Source organism: Macaca thibetana, chromosome 4 (assembly GCF_024542745.1).
Source record: "Macaca thibetana thibetana isolate TM-01 chromosome 4, ASM2454274v1, whole genome shotgun sequence".
Taxonomy (NCBI): domain Eukaryota; kingdom Metazoa; phylum Chordata; class Mammalia; order Primates; family Cercopithecidae; genus Macaca; species Macaca thibetana.
In genome coordinates this window covers 32,666,370-32,688,311 of record NC_065581.1, presented here as the reverse complement: position 1 = coordinate 32,688,311, position 21,942 = coordinate 32,666,370, and the positions used below count along the sequence as shown (strand labels likewise).

At 54.7% G+C, this 21,942-nt stretch overlaps 6 protein-coding genes across 7 annotated transcripts in view; 5 read left to right on the top strand and 1 right to left on the bottom strand.

The window, feature by feature from the left end:
- The window catches only part of NOTCH4 (notch receptor 4), a 29,613-nt gene extending 25,388 nt beyond the window's left edge, over window positions 1–4,225 (top strand). The window contains exons 24-30 of the mRNA XM_050788582.1: window positions 232–451; window positions 642–714; window positions 813–951; window positions 1,464–1,759; window positions 1,986–2,133; window positions 2,642–2,739; window positions 2,918–4,225. Of these exons, the coding sequence (XP_050644539.1) occupies window positions 232–451; window positions 642–714; window positions 813–951; window positions 1,464–1,759; window positions 1,986–2,133; window positions 2,642–2,739; window positions 2,918–3,631 (1,688 nt within the window). The 3' untranslated portion in view covers window positions 3,632–4,225. The remainder of the gene's footprint in view (window positions 1–231; window positions 452–641; window positions 715–812; window positions 952–1,463; window positions 1,760–1,985; window positions 2,134–2,641; window positions 2,740–2,917) is intronic.
- Window positions 4,226–6,117: 1,892 nt separating this feature from the next.
- Window positions 6,118–21,942, top strand: part of PRRT1 (proline rich transmembrane protein 1) — a 44,449-nt gene continuing 28,624 nt past the window's right edge. Inside the window, exon 1 of the mRNA XM_050788618.1 lies at window positions 6,118–6,121. The gene's annotated coding sequence lies outside the window, so the exon portion shown is untranslated. The remainder of the gene's footprint in view (window positions 6,122–21,942) is intronic.
- Window positions 6,161–8,319, top strand: GPSM3 (G protein signaling modulator 3). The gene is made up of 4 exons (XM_050788633.1): window positions 6,161–6,613; window positions 6,834–6,936; window positions 7,176–7,375; window positions 7,580–8,319. Exons 1-4 carry the CDS (start codon window positions 6,572–6,574, stop codon window positions 7,715–7,717), a joined length of 483 nt encoding a protein of 160 aa, XP_050644590.1. The 5' UTR covers window positions 6,161–6,571; the 3' UTR covers window positions 7,718–8,319.
- On the top strand, window positions 8,861–14,322 carry PBX2 (PBX homeobox 2). Its single transcript, XM_050788608.1, has 9 exons — window positions 8,861–9,391; window positions 10,281–10,354; window positions 10,572–10,819; window positions 10,911–11,101; window positions 11,284–11,419; window positions 11,664–11,817; window positions 12,173–12,261; window positions 12,382–12,468; window positions 12,602–14,322. The coding sequence occupies exons 1-9, from the start codon at window positions 9,171–9,173 to the stop codon at window positions 12,692–12,694; spliced, it is 1,293 nt and encodes a 430-aa protein (XP_050644565.1). The 5' UTR covers window positions 8,861–9,170; the 3' UTR covers window positions 12,695–14,322.
- AGER (advanced glycosylation end-product specific receptor) lies at window positions 14,372–18,363 on the top strand. 2 transcript variants are annotated; one of them, XM_050788606.1, is made up of 11 exons: window positions 14,372–14,886; window positions 15,070–15,176; window positions 15,307–15,499; window positions 15,667–15,731; window positions 15,845–15,932; window positions 16,023–16,205; window positions 16,348–16,478; window positions 16,658–16,799; window positions 17,401–17,427; window positions 17,872–17,998; window positions 18,109–18,363. In XM_050788606.1, exons 1-11 carry the CDS (start codon window positions 14,742–14,744, stop codon window positions 18,203–18,205), a joined length of 1,305 nt encoding a protein of 434 aa, XP_050644563.1. In that variant the 5' UTR covers window positions 14,372–14,741; the 3' UTR covers window positions 18,206–18,363. The 2 variants fall into 2 exon arrangements, with proteins under 2 accessions (XP_050644563.1, XP_050644564.1); XM_050788607.1 differs by lacking the exon at window positions 18,109–18,363 and having other exon boundaries at window positions 16,710–16,799; window positions 17,872–17,904.
- RNF5 (ring finger protein 5) lies at window positions 18,561–21,289 on the bottom strand. The gene is made up of 6 exons (XM_050788632.1): window positions 20,707–21,289; window positions 19,789–19,807; window positions 19,585–19,697; window positions 19,417–19,471; window positions 19,222–19,339; window positions 18,561–19,119 (listed from the first exon to the last, which is right to left on the bottom strand). Exons 1-6 carry the CDS (start codon window positions 20,844–20,846, stop codon window positions 19,022–19,024), a joined length of 543 nt encoding a protein of 180 aa, XP_050644589.1. The 5' UTR covers window positions 20,847–21,289; the 3' UTR covers window positions 18,561–19,021.

Sequence of the window (21,942 nt, the reverse complement as noted above, 5' to 3'; positions counted from 1 at the left end):
TGGCCAGGCTGGTCTCAAACTTCTGGCCTCATATGATCCACCTGCCTCAGCCTCCCAAAGTGCTGGGATTACAGGCATGAGCCACTGTGCCCAACCTCAACCTATATTATCATCCCCATTTCGCAGATAAAGAAACCAAGGCAAAGACAGGCTATTAAACTTGTCCAAAGGTCTCCCAATAGTAATCAGTCTCACCAGGAGTGGCCTCTTTGTGACTGTCTCTCCCACCAGCACCCCCTGCCAACCAGCTTCCCTGGCCTGTGCTGTGCTCCCCAGTGGCTGGGGTGATTCTCCTGGCCCTAGGGGCTCTTCTCGTCCTCCAGCTCATCCGGCGTCGACGCCGAGAGCATGGAGCTCTCTGGCTGCCCCCTGGTTTCACTCGACGGCCTAGGACTCAGTCAGCTCCCCACCGACGCCGGCCCCCACTGGGCGAGGACAGCATTGGCCTCAAGTGAGAATGAGGAGAAACCCAGGCTCAGGAAGGGAAGTCTCTCCTATGGTGATATTTACAATTAGAAAAGATAAGAAATACTATTGCAGAAGTCAAAGATAGGGGAAGGGGGGGGGGAACCCTACTGGAAATCTTGGAGACCCTGATGGTCATAATTCCGTGTAACCTCTACCCACCCATTTCCTTCCAGGGCACTGAAGCCAGAGGCAGAAGTTGATGAGGACGGAGTTGTGATGTGCTCAGGCCCTGAGGAGGGAGAGGAGGTGGGCCAGGTGAACGGGCTGGGGCAAGTATGATCTGGAAGTGACGGAAGGGTTGAAAGAGCAAATCAACCTTCACTGATCCTTGCTTTTACCCAAAGGCTGAAGAAACAGGCCCACCCTCCAAGTGCCAGTTCTGGTCTCTGAGTGGTGGCTGTGGGGAGCTCCCTCAGGCTGCCATGCTAACTCCTCCCCAGGAATCCGAGATGGAAGCCCCTGACCTGGACACCCGTGGACCTGGTATGTGAGTCAACCCAGACCAAGAAAAAAAAAAAAAAAAGTCTTTAGACCCTATTAGAATCAGAGAGTCCTTTAATATCAGAACTAGAGGAACTAATTTTAGACTAGTGCCTTAGAAAAATGATTCTCCAAGTGTGGTCCTCAGACAGCAGAATCAGCATCACCTGGGAATTTGTTAGAAATGCAAATTATTGGGCTCCACTACAGAGCTACTGACTCAGGAATTGAAGATGTTAGGCAATCTGTTTTAATAAGCCCTTCAGGTGAATCTGATCCAGACTCGTTTGAGAAAACCACTGCCCTGGAATGTCAGAGAATTAAGCTGCAGGTTCCTTTTACAGAGGAAGAAACTGAAGTCAGAGAAAAGTAGAAAAGTCACTTGACTAAAGCCACACAGAACCGGAACTTAGCTTCCCAACACCTTATGTTTTGATTCTCTCCGAGCTTACATGTTGTCCCTTCCCCCTTGTTGTGTCATTTAGATTGACCCATTACTCATGTCTTACCAACAGATGGGGTGACACCCCTGATGTCCGCGGTTTGCTGTGGGGAAGCAGAGTCCAGGACCTTCCAAGGGGCATGGTTGGGATGTCCTGGGCCCTGGGAACCTCTGCTGGATGGAGGGGCCTGTCCCCAGGCTCACACCGTGGGCACTGGGGAGACCCCCCTGCACCTGGCTGCCCGATTCTCCCGGCCAACCGCTGCCCGCCGCCTCCTTGAGGCTGGAGCCAACCCCAACCAGCCAGACCGCGCAGGGCGCACACCCCTTCATGCTGCTGTGGCTGCTGATGCTCGCGAGGTCTGCCAGGTTGGCACACACTGAGGTCCCTACAGGGAATGGGGCGAGCTTACAAGTAAAGCTGGACAGAAGCATCCCCTAGAGTTTGACAAAGAGGAAACTGGTGTGATTGGGAACCTGACAGGGAAACTGCGGAGGATGGCTGAATATGGATTGCGAGTGGGGTTAAAACTGTAAGGAACTTGAGTTGGCAGTCCAGGGTACCCCAGGGGTCACTGGCCCTCTGTCTCCCCAGCTTCTGCTCCGTAGCAGACAAACTGCAGTGGACGCTCGCACAGAGGACGGGACCACACCCTTGATGCTGGCTGCCAGACTGGCAGTGGAAGACCTGGTTGAAGAACTGATTGCAGCCCAAGCAGACGTGGGGGCCAGAGATAAATGGGGTATGTAGAGGAAGGGGTGATGTGTGCTGTAGAGAAGTTGAGCAGATGGGGTGGGAGATGGAGTGCAAAATATAGGTGCAGTGGAGGGGCATTCCCTCTCATCCTGCTGTTAAGGCTGTCAATCTGCGATGTGGTGGAAATACGGGCCGTGTGAGTTCCCCCCCGCCCCCCAACTTCTACCGTCAACACCACACTGGCCCTCTGCTCCAGCTTACTGGGGAACTGGCATGGAAGAGAGTGTCTGTGGAAAGTGGGCGGGATCTCGTCGGGGGAGACGGTTTCCCAGTCTCACCGACCCCAGAACAATGCCCCATTGTCCCTCCCGCGCACTGGTAACGTCACCAGGGCAACACTTCCTGCAGGCCGGTAGTCTCCTGGGCAACGCTTCCCGCCTTTGAGGGACCAACCGGCCCAAATAGCCCTTCCCCCAAGGACAGAACCCGTGGGAAACAGGAACCCAGGCGTCTGGCCCCCAACAGCGGTAACAACCTCCCACGTCGTCCCCTAGGGAAAACTGCGCTGCACTGGGCTGCTGCGGTGAACAACGCCCGAGCCGCCCGCTCGCTTCTCCAGGCCGGAGCCGATAAAGACGCCCAGGACAGCAGGGTTAGATGGGACAGAGGGCTTCCCACAAAACAGTCGGGCGCAGGAGAGATGGAAAGTGCGGTAACTCGCAAAGCCTGAAGGGAGAGGGGCCAGTGGTCCCGTAAGTGAAGGTAGAAAGGCCCAGTCCTGTGGGCGTGGCCTGCCCTGATATCGCCCCTGGCTCTTTCCTCCTGTGCAGGAGCAGACGCCGCTGTTCCTGGCGGCACGGGAAGGAGCGGTGGAAGTAGCCCAGCTGCTGCTGGGGCTGGGGGCAGCCCGAGAGCTGCGGGACCAGGCTGGGCTAGCGCCCGCGGACGTTGCTCGCCAACGAAACCACTGGGATCTGCTGACGCTGCTGGAAGGGGCGGGGCCACTAGAAGCCCGTCACAAAGCCACGCCGGGCCGCGAGTCCGGGCCCTTCCCGCGCGCACGCACGACGTCTGTAAGCGTGCCCCCGCATGGGGGCGGGGCTCTGCCGCGCTGCCGGACGCTGTCAGCCGGAGCAGGCCCTCGTGGGGGCGGAGCTTGTCGGCAGGCTCGGACTTGGTCCGTAGACTTGGCTGTGCGGGGGGGCAGGGCCTATTCTCATTGCCGGAGCTTCTCGGGAGGAGGAGCAGGAGGAGGCCCGCCCCCTCGCGGCCGTAGGTTTTCTGCAGGCATGCGCGGGCCTCGGCCCAACCCTGCGATAATGCGAGGAAGCTACGGAGTGGCTGCCGGGCGCGGAGGCAGGGGCCCAACGGATGACTGGCCCTGTGATTGGGTGGCCCTGGGAGCTTGCGGTCCTGCCTCTAACATTCCAAACCCGCCTTCTTGCCTTACTCCGTCCCCGGAGCGGGGATCCCCTCAACTTGACTGGGGTCCCCCAGCCCACCAAGAAATGCCCATAAACCAAGGAGGAGAGGGCAAAAAATAGGAGAATACATGGTAGGGAGGAATTCCAAAATGATTACCCGTTAAAAGGCAGGCTGGAAGGCCTTCCTGGTTTTAAGATGGAGCCCCAAAAGTGAAGGGCTGTGAGTTTAGTTTCTCTCCTAAAATGAATGTATGCCCACCAGAGCAGGCATCTTCCACATGGAGAAGCCGCAGCTCTGGAAAGAGGGTTTACGATGTTAGGATGAGGCAGGCCCAGTCTTCCTCCAGAAAATAAGACAGGCCACAGGAGGGCAGAGTGGAGTGGAAATACCCCTAAATTGGAACCAAGAACTACAGGCATATGGGATGTAAGATGTTCTTTCCTATATATGGTTTCCAAAGGGAGCTCCCTTCATCCATTGTCCCCACTGCCCACAAATGGCTAACAAATATTTATTGGACACCAACTATGTGCCAGGCACTGTGTAGATGCTGAAAAGTGGCCAAGGGCCGCCCCAGCTGATGACTCCTTGCATTCCCTCCCCTCACAACAAAGAAACTCCACTGCGGGGATGAAGCGCTTCTTCTAGCCACTGCTATCACTATTTAAGAACCCTAAATCTGTCACCCATAATAAAGCTGATTTGAAGTGTTACCTTTTTTTGGAGGAGTTGGGGAGACGAATGGGAAAAAAGATGGGAGTGACTTCATAGTGTCAGCATTTTGTGCTTTCGGCTCAGCATTTGCATTGAATGGAGGATGTAAGTATAGTTTAAAAGCAAGAATAAGTATATTTAGGGGCCCTATGATAATTTAGGGTATTATCTGAAAGCAAGAGTCTAGTAGCCAAGGGAGAACCCACACACACACTAGGTCAGGGGTCCCCAACCCCTGGGCCGCAGACTGGTACTGGTCCATGGCCTCTTAGGAGCTGGGCCACACAGCAGGAGGTGAGCAAGCATTACTGCCCAAGCTCCACCTCCTGTCAGATAAGCATAAGCATTAGATTCTCATAGGAGCTCGAACCCTATTGTGAACTGCGCATGCAAGGGATCTAAGTTTCTTGCTTCTTATGAGAATCTAATGCCTAATGATCTGGGGTGGAACAGTTTCATACTGAAACCAGCCCCCCATCCCCACTGACCATGGAATAATTGTCTTCCATGAAACTCTTCCCTGGTGCCAAAAAGATAGGAGACCACTGCACTAGATGATGCACACACTTTGTCCCTCATCCTAGGGCTTTTAGTTATGGCCACTTAGGAGATTCCTAAGGCCACAAGTCAAGTAGATGGAGAGAGTGGCTTAAAGAAACTGTCCACCTTGCAGCAACATGTTGCTAGGTTTGAAACATGGAGTCATGAGGCATTTTGAAAGCCAATAATATCTACAGTTTATTGAGTATCCACTATGCATCAAGTGCTTTATTACATTTAATACATCAACTCTATGAAGTAGGTGCTATTAAAACCCTATTTCACTCTTTCAGAAATTGAGGCACAGAGATCTGCCCAAGATTGCAAAGGAATAAGTGGCAGGACCAGATCTCTTCTTCATCACATTTCACATTCCAAATCACTCAGCTATAAACTCCCTAACATGACAGGCTGCCATTTAGAGGTACCAAATGGTTGTCTGCCCTGCTCCTTCCTTGATGCCAACCAACCTGATTAGCATTGATCAAAGACCAAGCCAGAGAGGTAGTCCTCTCCCTTTTCGATTTCATTTCATTTCTTTCTTTTTCTGAAACAGGGTCTTGCTCTGTTGCCCAGGCTGGAGTGCAGTGGCACAAATGGCTCACTGCAGCCACAACCTCCTGGGCTCAAGCAGTCTTCCCACCTCAGCCTCTCATTTTTCCATATCTACATCTCTTATACCCAAAATAGGTTTTCCCTTGCCCCTCATCTGCACTAAACTATAAGTTTCCAAAATGAAGCCTTCCTGTACTCTCACATTTGGTACACATCTTGTCTCCTGAATAGAGTGTATATTTTATTTTATTTTATTTTATTTTTGGAGACGGAGTCTCGCTCTGTCACCCAGGCTGGAGTGCAGTGGCACAATCTTGGCTTACTGCAACCTCTGCCTCCCGGGTTCCAGCAATTCTCCTGCCTCAACCTCCTGAGTAGCTGGGACTACAGGCGCATGTGGCCACGCCCGGCTAATTTTTTGTATTTTAGTAGAGACGGGGTTTCACCATGTTGCCCAGCTGGTCTCGAACTTCTGAGCTCAGGCAATCCACCCTCCTCGGCCTCCCAAAGTGCTAGGATTACAGGTGTGAGCCACAGCTGCCAGCCATCTCCTGAATAGACTATAAATACCTGAAGGTCAGGGATTATTCAATACATATATATTGAATACTTAATACGTGTTGGACCCATTGCTAGGGTTTTATGTATATATTTGAGAGCTCCACATCCCTAGGTCTGAATCCTCTACTTCCCACTGGAACCATGCCCCCTCCCAGACCCAGTAAGTAAGAGGGAAGATCGGGAGGGCCAAATCCTACAGCAGGGTCTATCTCAGGGAGGGAAGGGACCTGGTTGGGGGGAGGGGGATTCTGAGGAGTGAAACCACTTCCTGTGTAGCTAGTTCCTGTGTTGACAGAAAGAGCAGAAGAGGAGGTGGGGTGGAGGGAGCAGAGTCAGGGATTAGGGGGCTACTGAGGCTCTGGAGATGAGACTGCCAGGAGTCCTTCCCCACCATCAGCCCCCTCCACTCCTGCAGCTGGAGGAGTTTTTCCCAGTCTCTGTGCTCCCCTGGGGTGACAGAGACTGAACAAGATGTTTGGGTAGGAAAAGAGAATGGAGGAAGTTGACAGGGATGGGCGGGGCCCGTGGGGGGGCTGACCAGGAACTCAGCTTCCTGCTCAGTACCCAGGCATCCAGCCCCCAGCTCACCCCCACCCCTTCCAGCCCCCACTCCCCTCAGGAACCCAAGGTTCCGGCCCTCCTCCCAAATCCCAGCCACCCCTCCCCCACCAGTTTCTCCCCTCCAGGGGATGGAGGCTGAGAGACCCCAGGAAGAAGAGGATGGTGAGCAGGTGAGCTGGGCACGGGGTTGGGGAGGCTGACACTGGGAAAGAAGGGAGGTGAGAGGATCTGGGGCAGAAATGTAGGGACACAGGGGCCTTGAAAGGCTTGGGCAAACTGAGGCAGGAACAGAGACACACAGAGAGGAAACGGGCCACTGACCTAGCCCCTGTCCACTCCACCCACTTCAACCACCACTGCTTGACTGGAATGGACATATTTTGGCATCAGGGCCCCCCTCAGGATGAGCAAGGCTGGCCCCCTCCAAACTCCACCACTCGGCCTTGGCGATCTGCTCCTCCGTCCCCTCCTCCTCCAGGGACCCGCCACACAGGTACCCCTACCCACCCAGGGAGAGCCCTGACCCTGGTGCCCACATCCTGATCCCATTACCAAGGCCCAGTCCATTGTGGGCCCTCTCCCCACCTCCTCCAGACTCCCCTTGGGATTACCCATTGCACCGCCTCTCCTCTGACCCAAAGTCCCTAATCACATCACCCTATCCACACTCCCCCACGGCTCCTGTCTGCCAACCTCTCTGGGTGTCTGAGCCCTCCACACCCCTCTCCCCAGCACTAGGACCCCGCTCGGCCTCCCTGCTCTCCCTGCAGACTGAGCTCCTTCTGGACCTGGTGGCTGAAGCCCAGTCCCGCCGCCTAGAGGAGCAGAGGGCCACCTTCTTCACCCCACAAAACCCCCCAAGCCAAGCCCCTGCCCCACTCCGTCCTCTTGAGGACAGAGAACAGCTTTACAGCACCATCCTCAGTCACCAGGTAAGACATCCCCCCAGGAGGCAAACCCAGGCCTCCTGGTCTCTTGGCCCTGTTCTCTTTTGGGTTCTACTCTTGCTTCTCCCTAGGCACCCCATCACCTTCACAGGTTTCCTATATGCCTCCCCATACCAACCCTTGATCCTCTCAAGAACCTCCTCCCCTCCGACCCTCACCAAAGCTCTTCCTCTGCCTCCACTCCTCCAGTGCCAGCGGATGGAAGCCCAGCGGTCAGAGCCTCCCCTCCCTCCAGGGGGGCAGGAGCTCCTGGAGTTGCTGCTGAGAGTTCAGGGTGGGGGTCGAATGGAGGAGCAAAGGTCCCGGCCCCCCACACACACCTGCTGAGACTTGAGCCCCCAGCCAGCCCTTCCTCGCCCCTGGTCTGAAAGCTGGGCAGCCTATTGCATGCCCTCAACTCTTGCTTGGCGGGGGTAACAGAGACTGAAAGACGCAGCGCAAATCTCAATATTCATCGCCCACATCACCTTCCTTGGGAACTGGACGGGGTGAAAGGCCTCAAACTCTGGGAACAGGCGAGGTGGAACGTGGATTTAACTCCCCCCTGCACAGGTCCGTGGGAGCTTGAGGCAGTAAGGGGGATCCCAGGCACCCATCTCAATGAGTGGCTGGGAGTCTTTTCCCTAACTTGTGGGGACACCACCAATTGTCGAGCTACTAGGCACTAGGGTCTGAGGGCTCAGGCCTCCTCCTGAGAGGTTATAACCTGAGAGACAGCTCTACCCTTCCTCCCAGTAAGAAGGGAAGGTGGGTGGGCACCTGAGAGATTAAGACTATTCTCCCAGTCCCACTACCAGCACCCCCCATCCCTGAGACTGAGGGGTTTAGAGGCTGTGAATGGACCTTCAGCCCTGCCCACCCTCCCTCCCCACTGCTGCTGAGTCTGTCCAATGTTTTGGTTGTGTGAATAAATGTAATACCCCTCTGGACTGAAGACTGGTGTCTGGGGGACCAGGGCGGGGTGAAGGGTAGGAAGGTGAGGCCAGAGGCCGCCTCTCTCCCCAGTCTGGCCAGAGGCCAGCTCCCCTCCCTGGCTGGTTAATTACTGGCTCATTAAGCAGCGGCTGGAGACCTCCCTAATTATCTCCCCCAGCCCCCCTCTCCTGGTTTTAATTAAGTAGAACAGGGAGGGGAGTCATTAGAACAAGAAATATGAACTGAGCTGTCGGTGAACCCAGGCATTCCAGCGGCGTGAGTCCACATCGCCTAGATCCCTGATTCAGGACCCAGGTGGCAGACCCCCGCAGCCGCCAACACGCCCCCACTCCCAGGCCGCGGAAGTCCAGCCAGGGGGCTTTCCCATATTTTTCAGATGGCCCGTCTCCTCCCCTCAGCCCCTCTTCCCTCTCCCCTCCTCCACTCGGTCTCAGTTCCTCTGTTTCTGTGTCTCTCTCTCCGCCCCCAGCTCCTCCCTGTTCCTCCTCTCTTCTCCCCTCCTCTTCCTCCCCGGCTCCCCTCCCCCAGCCTCCCTCCCTCGCTCCCCCCCTTCTCCCTCCTCCCTCCTCCCTCTCTCTCACACACACCCCCGCTTGGGCCTCCTCTCTCTCTCCGGCTCCATTTTCTCCGCCGCCGGGGGCCGGGGTCTCCTGTGGGGGGCCCAGCCGGTACCCCAGGTCTCCCTTCAGTGCCGGGGTGAACCCCCGGGGGAGCCGGGAGCCGGGGGCAGACGGGCGGGGGTTGGGGCGGAGGGAGCAGCGGCCCCAGCGAGTTTGGGGGGAGAAGTAACCAGGCGGGGGGGAGGGGCGGAGCAGGGAGGGGGCCTCAGGGCCCCCCCCCAGCTATGGACGAGCGGCTACTGGGGCCGCCCCCTCCAGGCGGGGGCCGGGGGGGCCTGGGATTGGTGGGTGGGGAGCCTGGGGGCCCTGGCGAGCCTCCCGGTGGCGGAGACCCCGGTGGGGGTAGCGGGGGGGTCCCGGGAGGCCGAGGGAAGCAAGACATCGGGGACATTCTGCAGCAGATAATGACCATCACCGACCAGAGCCTGGACGAGGCCCAGGCCAAGTGAGTGCCCCCACCCCGGGACCCCACACAGACCCAGCAAACCCCGTTCACATGCTTTGAATCTTCTGGGAGCCCCCCAACTCCAGGGCCCTCTTCCAGGATCCAACAGCTCTCTTCTCTCATTCCTGGGAGCCCCTAGAAAAGTGATCCCTCTCAAACCTCCCTTCACCCCCAGGCCTTGAAACCTTCACAGAGGGAACCCCAGGTGGCCCCGCTCCCCACTCCTAACCTTTTGCTGACCCCCACACTCCCCTGGAACAGCCCCATCTCCGGGAGCCCCCTCTGGCTCCCAGACTCAGAAACTGTTCTTGGGCTATGTTATCTTCTTCCCTAACTCTCCACCCAGCCCCTTCATTCTGTCCAGATGTGGAGACCTCCACACCCTCTCCAGAGCCCCTAAAGCTCCTCTCCACGGCTCAGCCAGACACTAGGTGCATCAAAGCCTCCCACCTGCTCAGCCCCAGGACCCCTTCACACACACAACACTGATGTCCCCAGTTAGCTCGGCACCCCCAGCCCCGCTCTGCCACCTCAAACTCCGACTCTTCTCAACCCCAGCCTCAGTCTCTCTACCTCTGAAACCTACCAAGTCACTTTCCTTTCTCCATCCACTCCCAAATTCCTCCTCATACTTTTCTAGACCATCTCCCAAAGCCCCCGGCCTTTAGCCTGCTGCCTGCATCTTCCCTGTGTCACCCTGAAGCCGAGCAGCTTCCCCATGCTCTGGGAGCTGATCTTTTCCCAAGAACTCCCCTCCCCAACTCCATTCCATCCCCAATCCGCTTCCTCCCTCTGCAGATTGACCCTCCTCCCTCCTTGTTCTCAGGCCCCCTGCTCTGTTTCTCTAGCTCCTCAACTTTTCTCTTTCCCCACTCCCACTCCTCCCAAGGAAACACGCCCTAAACTGCCACCGAATGAAGCCTGCTCTCTTTAGCGTCCTGTGTGAAATCAAGGAGAAAACCGGTATGTGGGCCCTCCTCTGGTTGCTCAACTCTGGGGACACAAATCTGTTCATTATAGGGCTAGAGTGTGACAGCTTGGGGGCCTGAGGAAAGTGAGGAGTCAGGGGCACTGGGGAAGGAACCAAAGCCTGGGAACTTGGCTCTCCAGGAAGCACCAGGAGGACTGAGCACTGGGTATGGGGTCCCTGGGTCCTTAAGTCCACTCGCCTGCATGCTAGGCCTCAGCATTCGGAGCTCCCAGGAGGAGGAGCCGGTGGACCCACAGCTGATGCGCTTGGACAACATGCTTCTGGCAGAGGGTGTGGCTGGGCCCGAGAAAGGGGGCGGCTCAGCAGCAGCAGCTGCAGCCGCTGCAGCCTCTGGGGGCGGCGTGTCCCCTGACAACTCCATCGAACACTCGGACTATCGCAGCAAACTTGCCCAGATCCGTCACATATACCACTCGGAGCTGGAGAAGTATGAGCAGGTAAGGAGAGGAGGGTGGAGGGAAGGGCTCTTGCAGGGGAATCCCATGGCCAAAGGGCTCCTTCTCAGCAGCCCACTGGCCCCCACTACAGGCATGTAATGAGTTCACGACCCATGTCATGAACCTGCTGAGGGAGCAGAGCCGCACCAGGCCCGTGGCCCCCAAAGAGATGGAACGCATGGTGAGCATCATCCATCGAAAGTTCAGCGCCATCCAGATGCAGCTCAAGCAGAGCACCTGTGAGGCTGTCATGATCCTGCGTTCCCGTTTCCTGGATGCCAGGTGGGCCCAGGGACCCGAGCTGGCCCCCAGCACTGGGCTCCTTCCCATTCCTCTCCAAGACCCTGAGCTGCCATGCTGCACAACGTGGTACTCCATGACAATGGTGACTCTGGGGTCATGCCATGTAACAGCCCTGCCAGGACACCAACACCCTCCTCACCGCTCTTCTCCCTTCTCTGTAGACGAAAGCGCCGTAACTTCAGCAAACAGGCCACTGAGGTCCTCAATGAGTATTTCTACTCCCACCTGAGTAACCCATATCCCAGTGAGGAGGCCAAGGAGGAGCTTGCCAAGAAGTGTGGCATCACCGTGTCTCAGGTATTATGGAGGTTTCGGGAGGAGTTGTCAGGCAAAATGCACGCATCTCAGCTAGGCGCAGTGGTGTGTTCCTGTAATCCCAGCTACTAGGGAAGCTGAAGTGGGAGGATCACTTGAGTTGGAGACCAGCCTGGGCAACAGCATAGTGAGACCAGAAGAAAAAAAAATGCTGTCACTCACATCTTATTCAGTGAAGGGCTTCAGAGGCAAGTGTTTCTACCCGACCCTCCTTTCTGCCCCACAGGTCTCCAACTGGTTTGGCAACAAGAGGATTCGTTATAAGAAAAACATCGGAAAGTTCCAAGAGGAGGCAAACATCTATGCTGTCAAGACCGCCGTGTCAGTCACCCAGGGGGGCCACAGCCGCACCAGCTCCCCGACACCCCCTTCCTCTGCAGGTGGATCCTACTGTCACCCCGGCTGACTGTTTTGCACACTTCCTGCTTTTGTTCCCACTTCCTACCTAGGCAAGATCATAGCAGAGAGGGGGCCTTTTGGGGTGACAGGGACCAAGCTGAGATAGGCTGGTGATGTCAAGGGACAGAGGCCACTCCAGTGAACTTAGTTCTGCCTTTCTTCCCACGGGTGGCCATGGGAGGCTAAGGAACAGCCTGCTCTTTCTGCGTGTTGCAGTGTTGTTTTGTGGATAATTGGAGTATAGTAGCACGTCCCCACAAGAGCTGAGAGTTGTGGTTCATCCCCTTTCTACCATCACGGGCTCTATTACACTCTTCCCTCTCTGCCCCCCACAAGGCTCTGGCGGCTCTTTCAATCTCTCAGGATCTGGAGACATGTTTCTGGGGATGCCTGGGCTCAACGGAGATTCCTATTCTGCTTCCCAGGTCAGATGCCCATCTCCTCTCCAGTAGGGCTTTCCCCAACTCCATTTCCCCTACTTGAGGATCCAAGACCTCTTTCCTCTGAGTTCTCTTCACTGTCACACCTTCCTCCGCTGCCTGCAGGTGGAGTCACTCCGACACTCGATGGGGCCAGGGGGCTATGGGGAGAACCTCGGGGGAGGCCAGATGTACAGCCCACGGGAAATGAGGGTGAGTGGATCCTGAAGCCCCTCTCCGTCCAGTTCTCGCAGGACAGAGGGGCATTCTCCCTAGTAATGTTGTGCCCACACAGGACTCCCGGGGCCTTGTCTGTTTTCTATACTCTGTCTTTCTCTTCTTCCAGGCAAATGGCAGCTGGCAGGAGGCTGTGACCCCCTCTTCAGTGACATCCCCAACGGAGGGACCAGGGAGCGTTCACTCTGACACCTCCAACTGATCTTGCCCCTCAGGGTCACAGGGGTGGGGGCTCTCACAAGGCGACTCTTGAAGAGGACACAGGCTTCCAGAGGACAAACCCCAAATACAGGAGAAGCACAAGACAGAGAAGGGCCAATGGGGTCATCCCCTCCCTAACTAGACTCTCTGTGCTGGGGGTGCTAATTACATGGCAGGAAGAATGGGGCCTCTAAGGGGAATGTGGGGTCTGTCTCCCCCTTTTTTCCATCTTTTTCCTCTCTCGCTTTCATTCTTACACAGAAACATACATATACCCAGAAACCTATCTCTCAGACCCCTTTTTCTCCTGTCTTCCCCTCTCTCCCTCTCCCACACCTCACACACATACTCCCACTTGCAACTATTCTGTTTCTGTCTCTGGGCTCCCCCACTTTCCCTTCCCCACCCCACTTATATGTTCTGGAATCTGTGGAGACGCCAGCCCTGCCCAACCAGAGATGCCAAAAATGGGGACATGACTTCTGGACAGAGGACATGGGCCACGCCCCCATGCATCCCCACCCCCGCCCCTCCAGACGGCTTACTTACCTCATACGCAGCTCATCTTAAACCAATAGAATCGCTCGGTGGACGAGAGTGTCTGACTCAGATATCTACCTCGGAGGGAGTTTCTGCTACTTTAGGGAATTATTGACTGGGCTTTGGGGTTGAACTTTTTTTTTTTTTTAAAGAAAAAGAAACCCTGGAATCCATCTGTTTTTTTGTTGTTGTTGTTGTTTTTGGTGGTGGTGGTGGTTCTTAATTTTTAATTTAGTTTGGGGAAGTAGCTTTTTTTTTATAAATATGTTGATTTCTTGTCTTTTTTTTTTTTTTAATTTCTTACTTTCCTATATTAGGGGTGATAGCCAAAGGGATCCTGGTAAGAGAAAGGGGGGACAAACAGAACTGGTGAAGAGGCCCCCCTGGCTCCAGGCCTGTCCATCAGGAAGTAAATTTTACAGGGCACCAAGCTTTGCCCCCTAAAATCACTTACGTGTTCTTTGCTCATGCAGGCAGTTTCTGCCGCATTTGGTGTGGAGGCAGTGAAGGGCTTGCCCTGCTGGCCTCTCATCCCCCTTCTTCCCACAAACCTTGGGCAGGGCTGGACTCAGTAATTTTGAGGAAATCGAAGATACCATCTTCCCCTGTGAGTGACATGTCTTTAATTTTTTAAAAAACTACTATTTGAAAATTGGAGGGGGAAGAATGGGAAGGGAGTTATTGCCAAATATGTTAAATATGGGTTGGGGTGCTTGTATCTGTATCTTCCTCAATTTCCCCAGAAATGAGGTATCTTTTTGTCACACCAAAATCAAGTGGTAGGGAGAGGGAGGAGGTTGCAAAAAGCCAGGTGTGGGGGAAAAGTAAAATCAACACTGTCCCATCCTCAGCCCTAAACCCTACCATCTGATCCCCTCAGACATTCTCAGGATTTTGCAAGACTGTCAGAGTGGGGAACCCCTCCCATTAAAGATCTGGGCAGGACTGGGGACAGGTTGGAAGTGTGATGGGTGGGGGGGTGGGAGGCATGGGCTGGGGGCAGTTCTCTCCTCACTTGTAAACTTGTGTAGTTTCACAGAAAAAAAACAAAATGCAGTTTTAAATAAAGAAGTTTCTTTTTTTCCTGGGTTTAGTTGAGAATTTTTTTCAAAAAACATGAGAAACCCCAGAAAAAAAAAAATGTTTTCTTTCACGAAGCTCCAAACAGGTTTCTCTCCTGTCCCCCAGCCTTGCCTTCACGATGCAGTCCCAATTGCACCCTTGCAAACAACAGTCTGGCCTGAACCCTATTGATGCAACCTTGCCCAGTCAACATGGGGCTCCAGTGGGTCACCAGGCAGCCCTGATGGACTGATGTAATAAATAGGATAGGGGGCTCTGAGGGAATGAGACCCTAGAGGGTACACTCCCCATCCCCCAGGGAAGTGACTGTGCCCAGAGACTGGTAGTGCCCAGGGGTGGGGTGATAATTATTTCTCTAGTACCTGAAGGACTCTTGTCCCAAAAGCATGAATTCCTAGCATTCCCTGTGACAAGATGACTGAAAGATGGGGGCTGGAGAGAAGGTACAGGCCCCACCTAGGGCGGAGGCCACAGCGCAGAGAGGGGCAGACAGAGCTATGAGCCTGGAAGGAAGCAGGATGGCAGCCGGAGCAGCAGTTGGAGCCTGGGTGCTGGTCCTCAGTCTGTGGGGTGAGCCACTCCCTCCACCCCACTGACCCTTCCTGCAGAAAGCACTTGAACCCCATACCCCAATTGCCCTAGAACTTTTCCCAGAACCCAGGGAACTGCTTTTCAAGGTCCCTCACGCACCCTGTTCAAATTTTGTTAGCCCTCATTACCTTCCTGCCCCTCTACCACGGTGCTGTCTCCCAGGGGCAGTAGTAGGTGCTCAAAACATCACAGCCCGGATCGGTGAGCCACTGGTGCTGAAGTGTAAGGGGGCCCCCAAGAAACCACCCCAGCAGCTGGAATGGAAACTGGTAAGTGGGGATCCTGTTGCAGCTTCCCAACTTCCAGGGAGACCAGCAATGATTCGGATCCCTGTCACTCTGCCTCACAGTACTTTCCCAAAGGCCTTGCACTGTTTAGGCCCTGCTTCTCTGCTTCTAGAATACAGGCCGGACAGAAGCTTGGAAGGTCCTATCTCCCCAGGGAGGCCCCTGGGATAGTGTGGCTCGTGTCCTTCCCAACGGCTCCCTCTTCCTTCCGGCTGTCGGGATCCAGGATGAGGGGATTTTCCGGTGCCAGGCAATGAACAGGAATGGAAAGGAGACCAAGTCCAACTACCGAGTCCGTGTCTACCGTAAGAATTCCAGGGCCTTCTCCAAGGCCCCCTCTCTTATCTCAGAAAAAGCCTTCAACCCTAGCCTTGGCCCATGAGGGCCTCTGACTTCCACTGGCCCCATTTCCACACACAGAGTTTGAGAACCTTCACAATTACAGCCTCTGATTGGATTTTTCCTCCTTCAGAGATTCCTGGGAAGCCGGAAATTATAGATTCTGCCTCTGAACTCACGGCTGGTGTTCCCAATAAGGTAGTGAAAGAAAGGAGAAGTAGAAAATGGTCCTGTGAACAGGAGGCGAGTGTGTGTGGGTGTGTGGCATCTCTCATTTTCAAAGGATTCTGAGGTCACCACTCTTTCCCCAGGTGGGGACATGTGTGTCAGAGGGAAGCTACCCTGCAGGGACTCTTAGCTGGCACTTGAATGGGAAGCCCCTGGTGCCTAATGAGAAGGGTGAGTCCAAAGGTGCCCCCCAAGCTGCCTTCTCCCTGACCTCACTCCCACACCCACCCTGGGATAATTTGTCTTATCCTCCTACCATAGGAGTATCTGTGAAGGAAGAGACCAGGAGACACCCTGAGACGGGGCTCTTCACACTGCAGTCGGAGCTAATGGTGACCCCAGCCCGGGGAGGAAATCCCCATCCCACCTTCTCCTGTAGCTTCAGCCCAGGCCTTCCCCGACGCCGGGCCTTGCACACAGCCCCTATCCAGCCCCGTGTCTGGGGTGAGCAGAGGTGGGGAGGGCTCCAAGCTCATGTGAGTGCATTCTGAAAGTCGGACCCTTAGGGAAAGAGGGAGTCAAGCCCATAGCCACTGGGATCACTCACAAGTGTAACTCTCCACCTCATAACCCTTCCAACTCCCAGAGCCTGTGCCTCTGGAGGAGGTCCAATTGGTGGTAGAGCCAGAAGGTGGAGCAGTAGCTCCTGGTGGAACCGTAACCCTGACCTGTGAAGTCCCTGCCCAGCCCTCTCCTCAAATCCACTGGATGAAGGATGTGAGTGACCTGGAGAGAGGGGCTGGGAGGTAGGGTGAACCATAACTAGCAACAGGGAGGGCAGAGGGCTAACGAGGGAAAGGCAGGCTAGGAGCTGAGGAGGAAGAGAGGGTATTTGAAGATGTGGAGACAAAAAGACAAGGGTTTTGAAATAGTCTTCTCTCCCCTTCCCCCACCAGGGTGTGCCCTTACCCCTTTCCCCCAGCCCTGTGCTGATCCTCCCTGAGATAGGGCCTCAGGACCAGGGAACCTACAGGTGTGTGGCCACCCATCCCAGCCACAGGCCCCAGGAAAGCCGTGCTGTCAGCATCAGCATCATCGGTGAGACCTCTCTCCAAGCCCTACAGACCCTGGGGCTAGGGTGCAGGATAGCACAGGCTCTAATTTCCTGCCCTATTCTGGCCTTACCCCCAAGAGCCAGCCCACCTCTCCCTCCGTGCACCCACACCCAAACCTCCCCTGCCCCACCCAAATTCTGCCAAGAGAGCAGCCAAGCCTCTCCCTTCTTCCCTCTGAACTAAAAAAGGGAAAGACGGCTGGGCACAGTGGCTCACGCCTGTAATCCCAACACTTTGGGAGGCTGAGGCCGGTGGATCACCTGAGGTTGGGAGTTCGAGACCAGTCTGACCAACATGGAGGAACCCCATTTCTACTAAAAATACAAAATTAGCCAGTTGTGGTGGCACGCGCCTGTAATCCCAGCTACTCGGGAGGCTGAGACAGGAAAATCACTTGAACCCGGGAGGCGTTAAGTTGCGGTGAGCCAAGATCCTGCCATTGCATGCCAGCCTGGGCAACAAGAGCGAAACTCCATCTCAAAAAAAAAAAAAAGGAACGGAAAGACTCCACTGGAGCTCCCACTAAATAACCCTCTCTCAACCCGAAGTCTTCCTTTCTGACTGGATCCAACTTTGTCTTCCAGAACCAGGCGAGGAGGGGCCAACTGCAGGTGAGGGGTTCGATAAAGTCAGGGAAGCAGAAGATAGCCCCCAACACATGTGACTGCGGGGATGGTCAACAAGAAAGGAATGGTGGCCGGGCGCGGTGGCTCAAGCCTGTAATCCCAGCACTTTGGGAGGCCGAGATGGGTGGATCACGAGGTCAGGAGATCGAGACCATCCTGGCTAACACAGTGAAACCCCATCTCTACCAAAAAAAAATACAAAAAACTAGCCGGGCGACGTGGCGGGCGCCTGTAGTCCCAGCTACTCGGGAGGCTGAGGCAGGAGAATGGTGTAAACCCGGGAGGCGGAGCTTGCAGTGAGCTGAGATCCGGCCACTGCACTCCAGCCTGGGCAACAGAGCCAGACTCCATCTCAAAAAAAAAAAAAAAAAAAGAAAGGAATGGTGAGTGGTGGGGGCTGTGCTCTCAATTTTCCCTGTCTCCCTACAGGCTCTGTGGGAGGATCAGGGCCAGGAACTCTAGCCCTGGCCCTGGGGATCCTGGGAGGCCTGGGGACAGCCGCTCTGCTCATTGGGGTCATCTTGTGGCAAAGGCGGCGACGCCAAGGAGAGGAGAGGTGAGTGGAGAAAGCCAGACTCCTCAGACCTAGGGCTTCCAGGCAGCAAGTGAAGAGGGGTGGGGGGTGGAACGACAATGTGCAGCATTCTCCACAATCTTCCTCCTCAGGAAGGCCTCAGAAAACCAGGAGGAAGAGGAGGAGCGTGCAGAGCTGAATCAGTCGGAGGAACCTGAGGCAGGCGAGAGTGGTACTGGAGGGCCTTGAGGGGCCCACAGAGAGATCCCATCCACCAGCTCCCTTTTCTTTTTCCCTTGAACTGTTCTGGCCCCAGACCAACTCTCTCCTGTATAACCCCACCTTGCCAAACTTTCTTCTACAACCAGAGCCCCCCACAATGATGAGTAAACACCTGACACATCTTGCTCTCGTGTGTCTGTGTATATGTGTGTGAGACACAACCTCACCCCTACACCCTTGAGGGCCCTGAAGGAAAGGGACTCACCCCCACACTTCCCCCACACTGCACCAAACATCTACTCAAGTTGGGGAGAAGATGCTTCTGTCAAGAGAGGGAGGGAGGAAGGTGGGGGGCAAACTTGGGAAGAGATCCCATCAACACATTTCACCTTTTTTATTGAATTTGTATTAAAGGAGGTAGTAAGGGGGAGGAAGCACTTAAGAGTCAGAACCCATATTAGACTCTGGGGAGTGAAAAATTAAATTAAATCAATAAGATGGGAGTGGGGGAAGAGTCAGAGGGAGCTTTGCCCCCCTTTCAAGATCAAATCAAGAAATCAGGGAAAGCAAAGACTTAGAAGAGAAGAAAGACATTCTCTCAATCCATCCTCCTTCCCCAGGGCAGAGAATTATAATGTTACTGAGTGAGCTTCTGAGCAGAAGGCTCTCCCATCTATGCACAGACTTCACTCCTCCTCCCCAAGCTTTCCTGGAGAATGTCCAGGGCTGGCCTTAGCCAACAGAAATAGAGAGGTCAAGGGGATCCATGAGTAAGGAAGGGTCAGCAGGGACCCCCAATACTGATTCTCCTCTGGCTGGAGGTGGGCAGGAAGGAGACATAGCTCAAATACTGAGCAGCCAAAAAAAGAAGAAGATGGCGAGAAACAGGAAGAGGGAATCCTGCCAGCTGGAGGCCGGGTGACCCTGTCCCAGATCCACACCTGTGGGAGAGAGGAAAGCTGTGGAAGCGTATGCTTCTAGGCTGGGAGGGGGCCTGAGGGGATTCACAGGGCTCCCTGATGGGAGCTGAATGTGACTCTTACCTGTACCCCGGCGGAAAGGCTCATGGGCATTGAAGACGGTGGTGAAAAAGCCAAAGGGAAAAGCACCAACACCAAATGAGAAGTGGAAGCCCCCAGTATCACCAAATGGCTGGAATGCCTAGGGAGGTAGAAAAAGTCAGATGGGAAGCCGGAAAACCTGTCAAGGAAGGGACACAACTGGACAGGAAGACTCACCCCTCTGCTCTCTGGAGCTGGTCTCTGGCCCTGGGGGCGGGGTGGAGTTTTTAATCTGAGGAAGAGGAGAGAGAAAGTTAACAGAGAATTTTCTCCTGTCATCTTCCACACCGTTTTCCAAGGGCAGAAGCCTTCAATCTTCCCTGAGCAACACCTCCAGTCTCTCACCTGGGATCCTGGGGCTTTTGGCTCCCTCGCCCATAAAGCGGGACAACCTTCTCTCTGCTGATCCCAGCTTTACATACTGGACACTCTTGCCGCTCTGGCCTTGTCTCCAGCCACTGGGGAGAAAAAAAGTGGTTTCCAGTATACAAGCGGGTCTTCCAGCTCCTCAGACCTCCCCATTTCCCTCTTCATCTCCCGAGTACGCACCTGATGAAGACATGGCCAACTGGATGGGGGAGGAAAAAAAAAAGTCAAACTAGCTACAGAAAACAGACACAGACCCCCAGACTTCACAGAATCCCATCTCACTCCTCTTTCCAGGCAACCTGCTGTTGCTTTTCAGATTTTCTGCAACCTCTACCATGCCAGCCAACTTGGCCTTCCTGCTTGTCTGATCTTCCAACATCTAAAGCTCTGTCCATCCTCAACACACTCAACCCTCTCCTTTCTCCTCTCCCCAACAAACACGTACAAATTTTCGTGCCCTCTCTTTTCTGCCTTTCAAGTTAATTTCTAATTCCCTTTAGCCACCTCTTTCCGGGTTTCCGCTTTTCAACCCCAACCCCATCACTCCAAACCAAACCCCTTTACTAGCACATTCTCCCATTACTCCTTTTCCTCACTTTCAAGCTCAATAATGTCCCTGTCTTTACGACCCTTTAACCTTTCAAGTCTGCCTCTCCACAGTGCCTTCGTACCAGCCCCCTCCCAGATCTCATCTGAATGTGATCCATATTTCCTGGTTCTCCCCGACTCAACTGATGCGTGCCTCCCCTTAACCTTTGTGTCTCATCTGTTTCCACCTGCACAGCTAAGACCCGTCGCTTCTCTGGGGTAAGGTGGCTCGGGTCTCACATTGTCCCGCCACTCCCCGCCCCACCTCCTCTTCTCAGCACATCACATGCCCCCGCTCCTGGTTCCTAAGACCTTTCTTTCCACAGATCTCTACCGTAGAGACATTATACTCCCACCCACACATACCAGCAAAGTCGTATATCTCCTGTCGGGCCTCACCTATGGGAACGTGCCCTCCGATTATCTGTATGACTGTATGATTATTCGCTCCTAGCCTCCCCAGTATATAAGCGAGACCCACCGCCTTCCGCCCCTCTCCTCGATTCTCACCAGTACAGGTGGCCACACACACTGACCACAGCTTCCCGAGCAGTCTCCAAACATATATTACATTCGAAGGTCGCGCCCGCCCCGCCCCGCTCGCGATTTGGCCCTTCGGGGCCCCCGTCCTCCTCCTCCGCTGCTGCCATGGCCGGTTTTGTTTCGCCCCACGTACCCTTCAGTCCCCCCAAATACACATACACACGCCCCAACAAACCAGAAACCACCTCCTGCCCAGGATCGTTGGGCAGGCGTGAAGGTTTCCTAATCACTATTGGTCTGAATGCCTGCCAATCACAAAGAATTCAAAAGAAAGGATTGGCCCAAAGAGTAGGGGCGGGAAAAGGTTCGTGTGGTCCTGCCTTCGCACAATGGCTATTGGCTGATACGGCCTAAGTCAATGTGCAATGCCAAGGGATTGGTAATAACTCGCTACACCCTGTCGCCTGGCCGCGGAGGGCTTTATTCGTCTGAGTAGTTGTCAGTCATAACCAAAGCCAGAAGCAATTTGCTCGGGACTACCTATAGACCTCGCCCACTATAAGCCCCTTTCTTTCCTTCGCTTCCTCTTTCTGAGAATGTCCGGATTGCTATTGGACTTTGGAGCGTATGGTTCCAAAGCAACTCATTGGCTAGAACTTGACGGAAAATGGTGGTTAGGTAAAACGCGCCTGCGCAGCACGCGGCGGGACGGGGGTGGGCCAATCGCGTGAGGGTTGAACCTTATCTTGTTCCACCTCTTCACCCCTATCTTGTCGCTATGGTGACTGCTCTACAATTGGCGAGGCTTGCACTTCAAAGTCCTCGGCTCGCTTCATCCGGGTCCTTCAGCTGTGGACTTTCTGCTGATTGGGCCTTTTCCTTTTCCCCTGATTGGCCGACATCGGGAAAGACGGCGAAGAGCTAGGGAAAGAGGGAAAACACTAGGGTCGCAGGGTTCAAAATGGCTCCAACCTCCTGTGGTGACGTAGAGAGCAGAACTTGGGTCTGCCCCTCGCTTTTAGTTAAGGGAGCAGAACTGGGATTAGCCCGACGTTTGGATAGTACGAACATCGATCTGCGGAGCTGGTGTTAACTCATTCGGCTGGACGACTCAGCCCTCCCCACTTTAGGTGATTTACAGAGCAAAACTGAACTAAAGGCCCACTCCTTTCTTAATGTTGTACACAGAGTAGAACAGGATTGACTTAAACTCCGTTTTAAACCTTCAGAGCAGAAAAGCTCTGGGCTCACCCTCTTTGTGAC

Bases quoted from the DNA above. Each gene is read 5' to 3' on its own strand.
- RNF5 (XM_050788632.1), bottom strand. From the start codon at position 20,846: ATGGCAGCAGCGGAGGAGGAGGACGGGGGCCCCGAAGGGCCAAATCGC. The intron at 19,340-19,416 runs GTGAGTCTTCCT...CTACCTCCCTAG, and splicing joins CAGCTCCAGAGAGCAGAGGG to GCATTCCAGCCATTTGGTGA. The intron at 19,120-19,221 runs GTAAGAGTCACA...TCTCTCCCACAG, and splicing joins GCCTTTCCGCCGGGGTACAG to GTGTGGATCTGGGACAGGGT.
- GPSM3 (XM_050788633.1), top strand. From the start codon at position 6,572: ATGGAGGCTGAGAGACCCCAGGAAGAAGAGGATGGTGAGCAG. The intron at 6,614-6,833 runs GTGAGCTGGGCA...TTTTGGCATCAG, and splicing joins AAGAAGAGGATGGTGAGCAG to GGCCCCCCTCAGGATGAGCA. The intron at 7,376-7,579 runs GTAAGACATCCC...CCACTCCTCCAG, and splicing joins GCACCATCCTCAGTCACCAG to TGCCAGCGGATGGAAGCCCA.
- PBX2 (XM_050788608.1), top strand. From the start codon at position 9,171: ATGGACGAGCGGCTACTGGGGCCGCCCCCTCCAGGCGGGGGCCGGGGG. The intron at 11,420-11,663 runs GTATTATGGAGG...TCTGCCCCACAG, and splicing joins GTGGCATCACCGTGTCTCAG to GTCTCCAACTGGTTTGGCAA. The intron at 12,469-12,601 runs GTGAGTGGATCC...CTCTTCTTCCAG, and splicing joins ACAGCCCACGGGAAATGAGG to GCAAATGGCAGCTGGCAGGA.
- AGER (XM_050788606.1), top strand. From the start codon at position 14,742: ATGGGGGCTGGAGAGAAGGTACAGGCCCCACCTAGGGCGGAGGCCACA. The intron at 14,887-15,069 runs GTGAGCCACTCC...GCTGTCTCCCAG, and splicing joins GCTGGTCCTCAGTCTGTGGG to GGGCAGTAGTAGGTGCTCAA. The intron at 15,732-15,844 runs GTAGTGAAAGAA...CTCTTTCCCCAG, and splicing joins CGGCTGGTGTTCCCAATAAG to GTGGGGACATGTGTGTCAGA.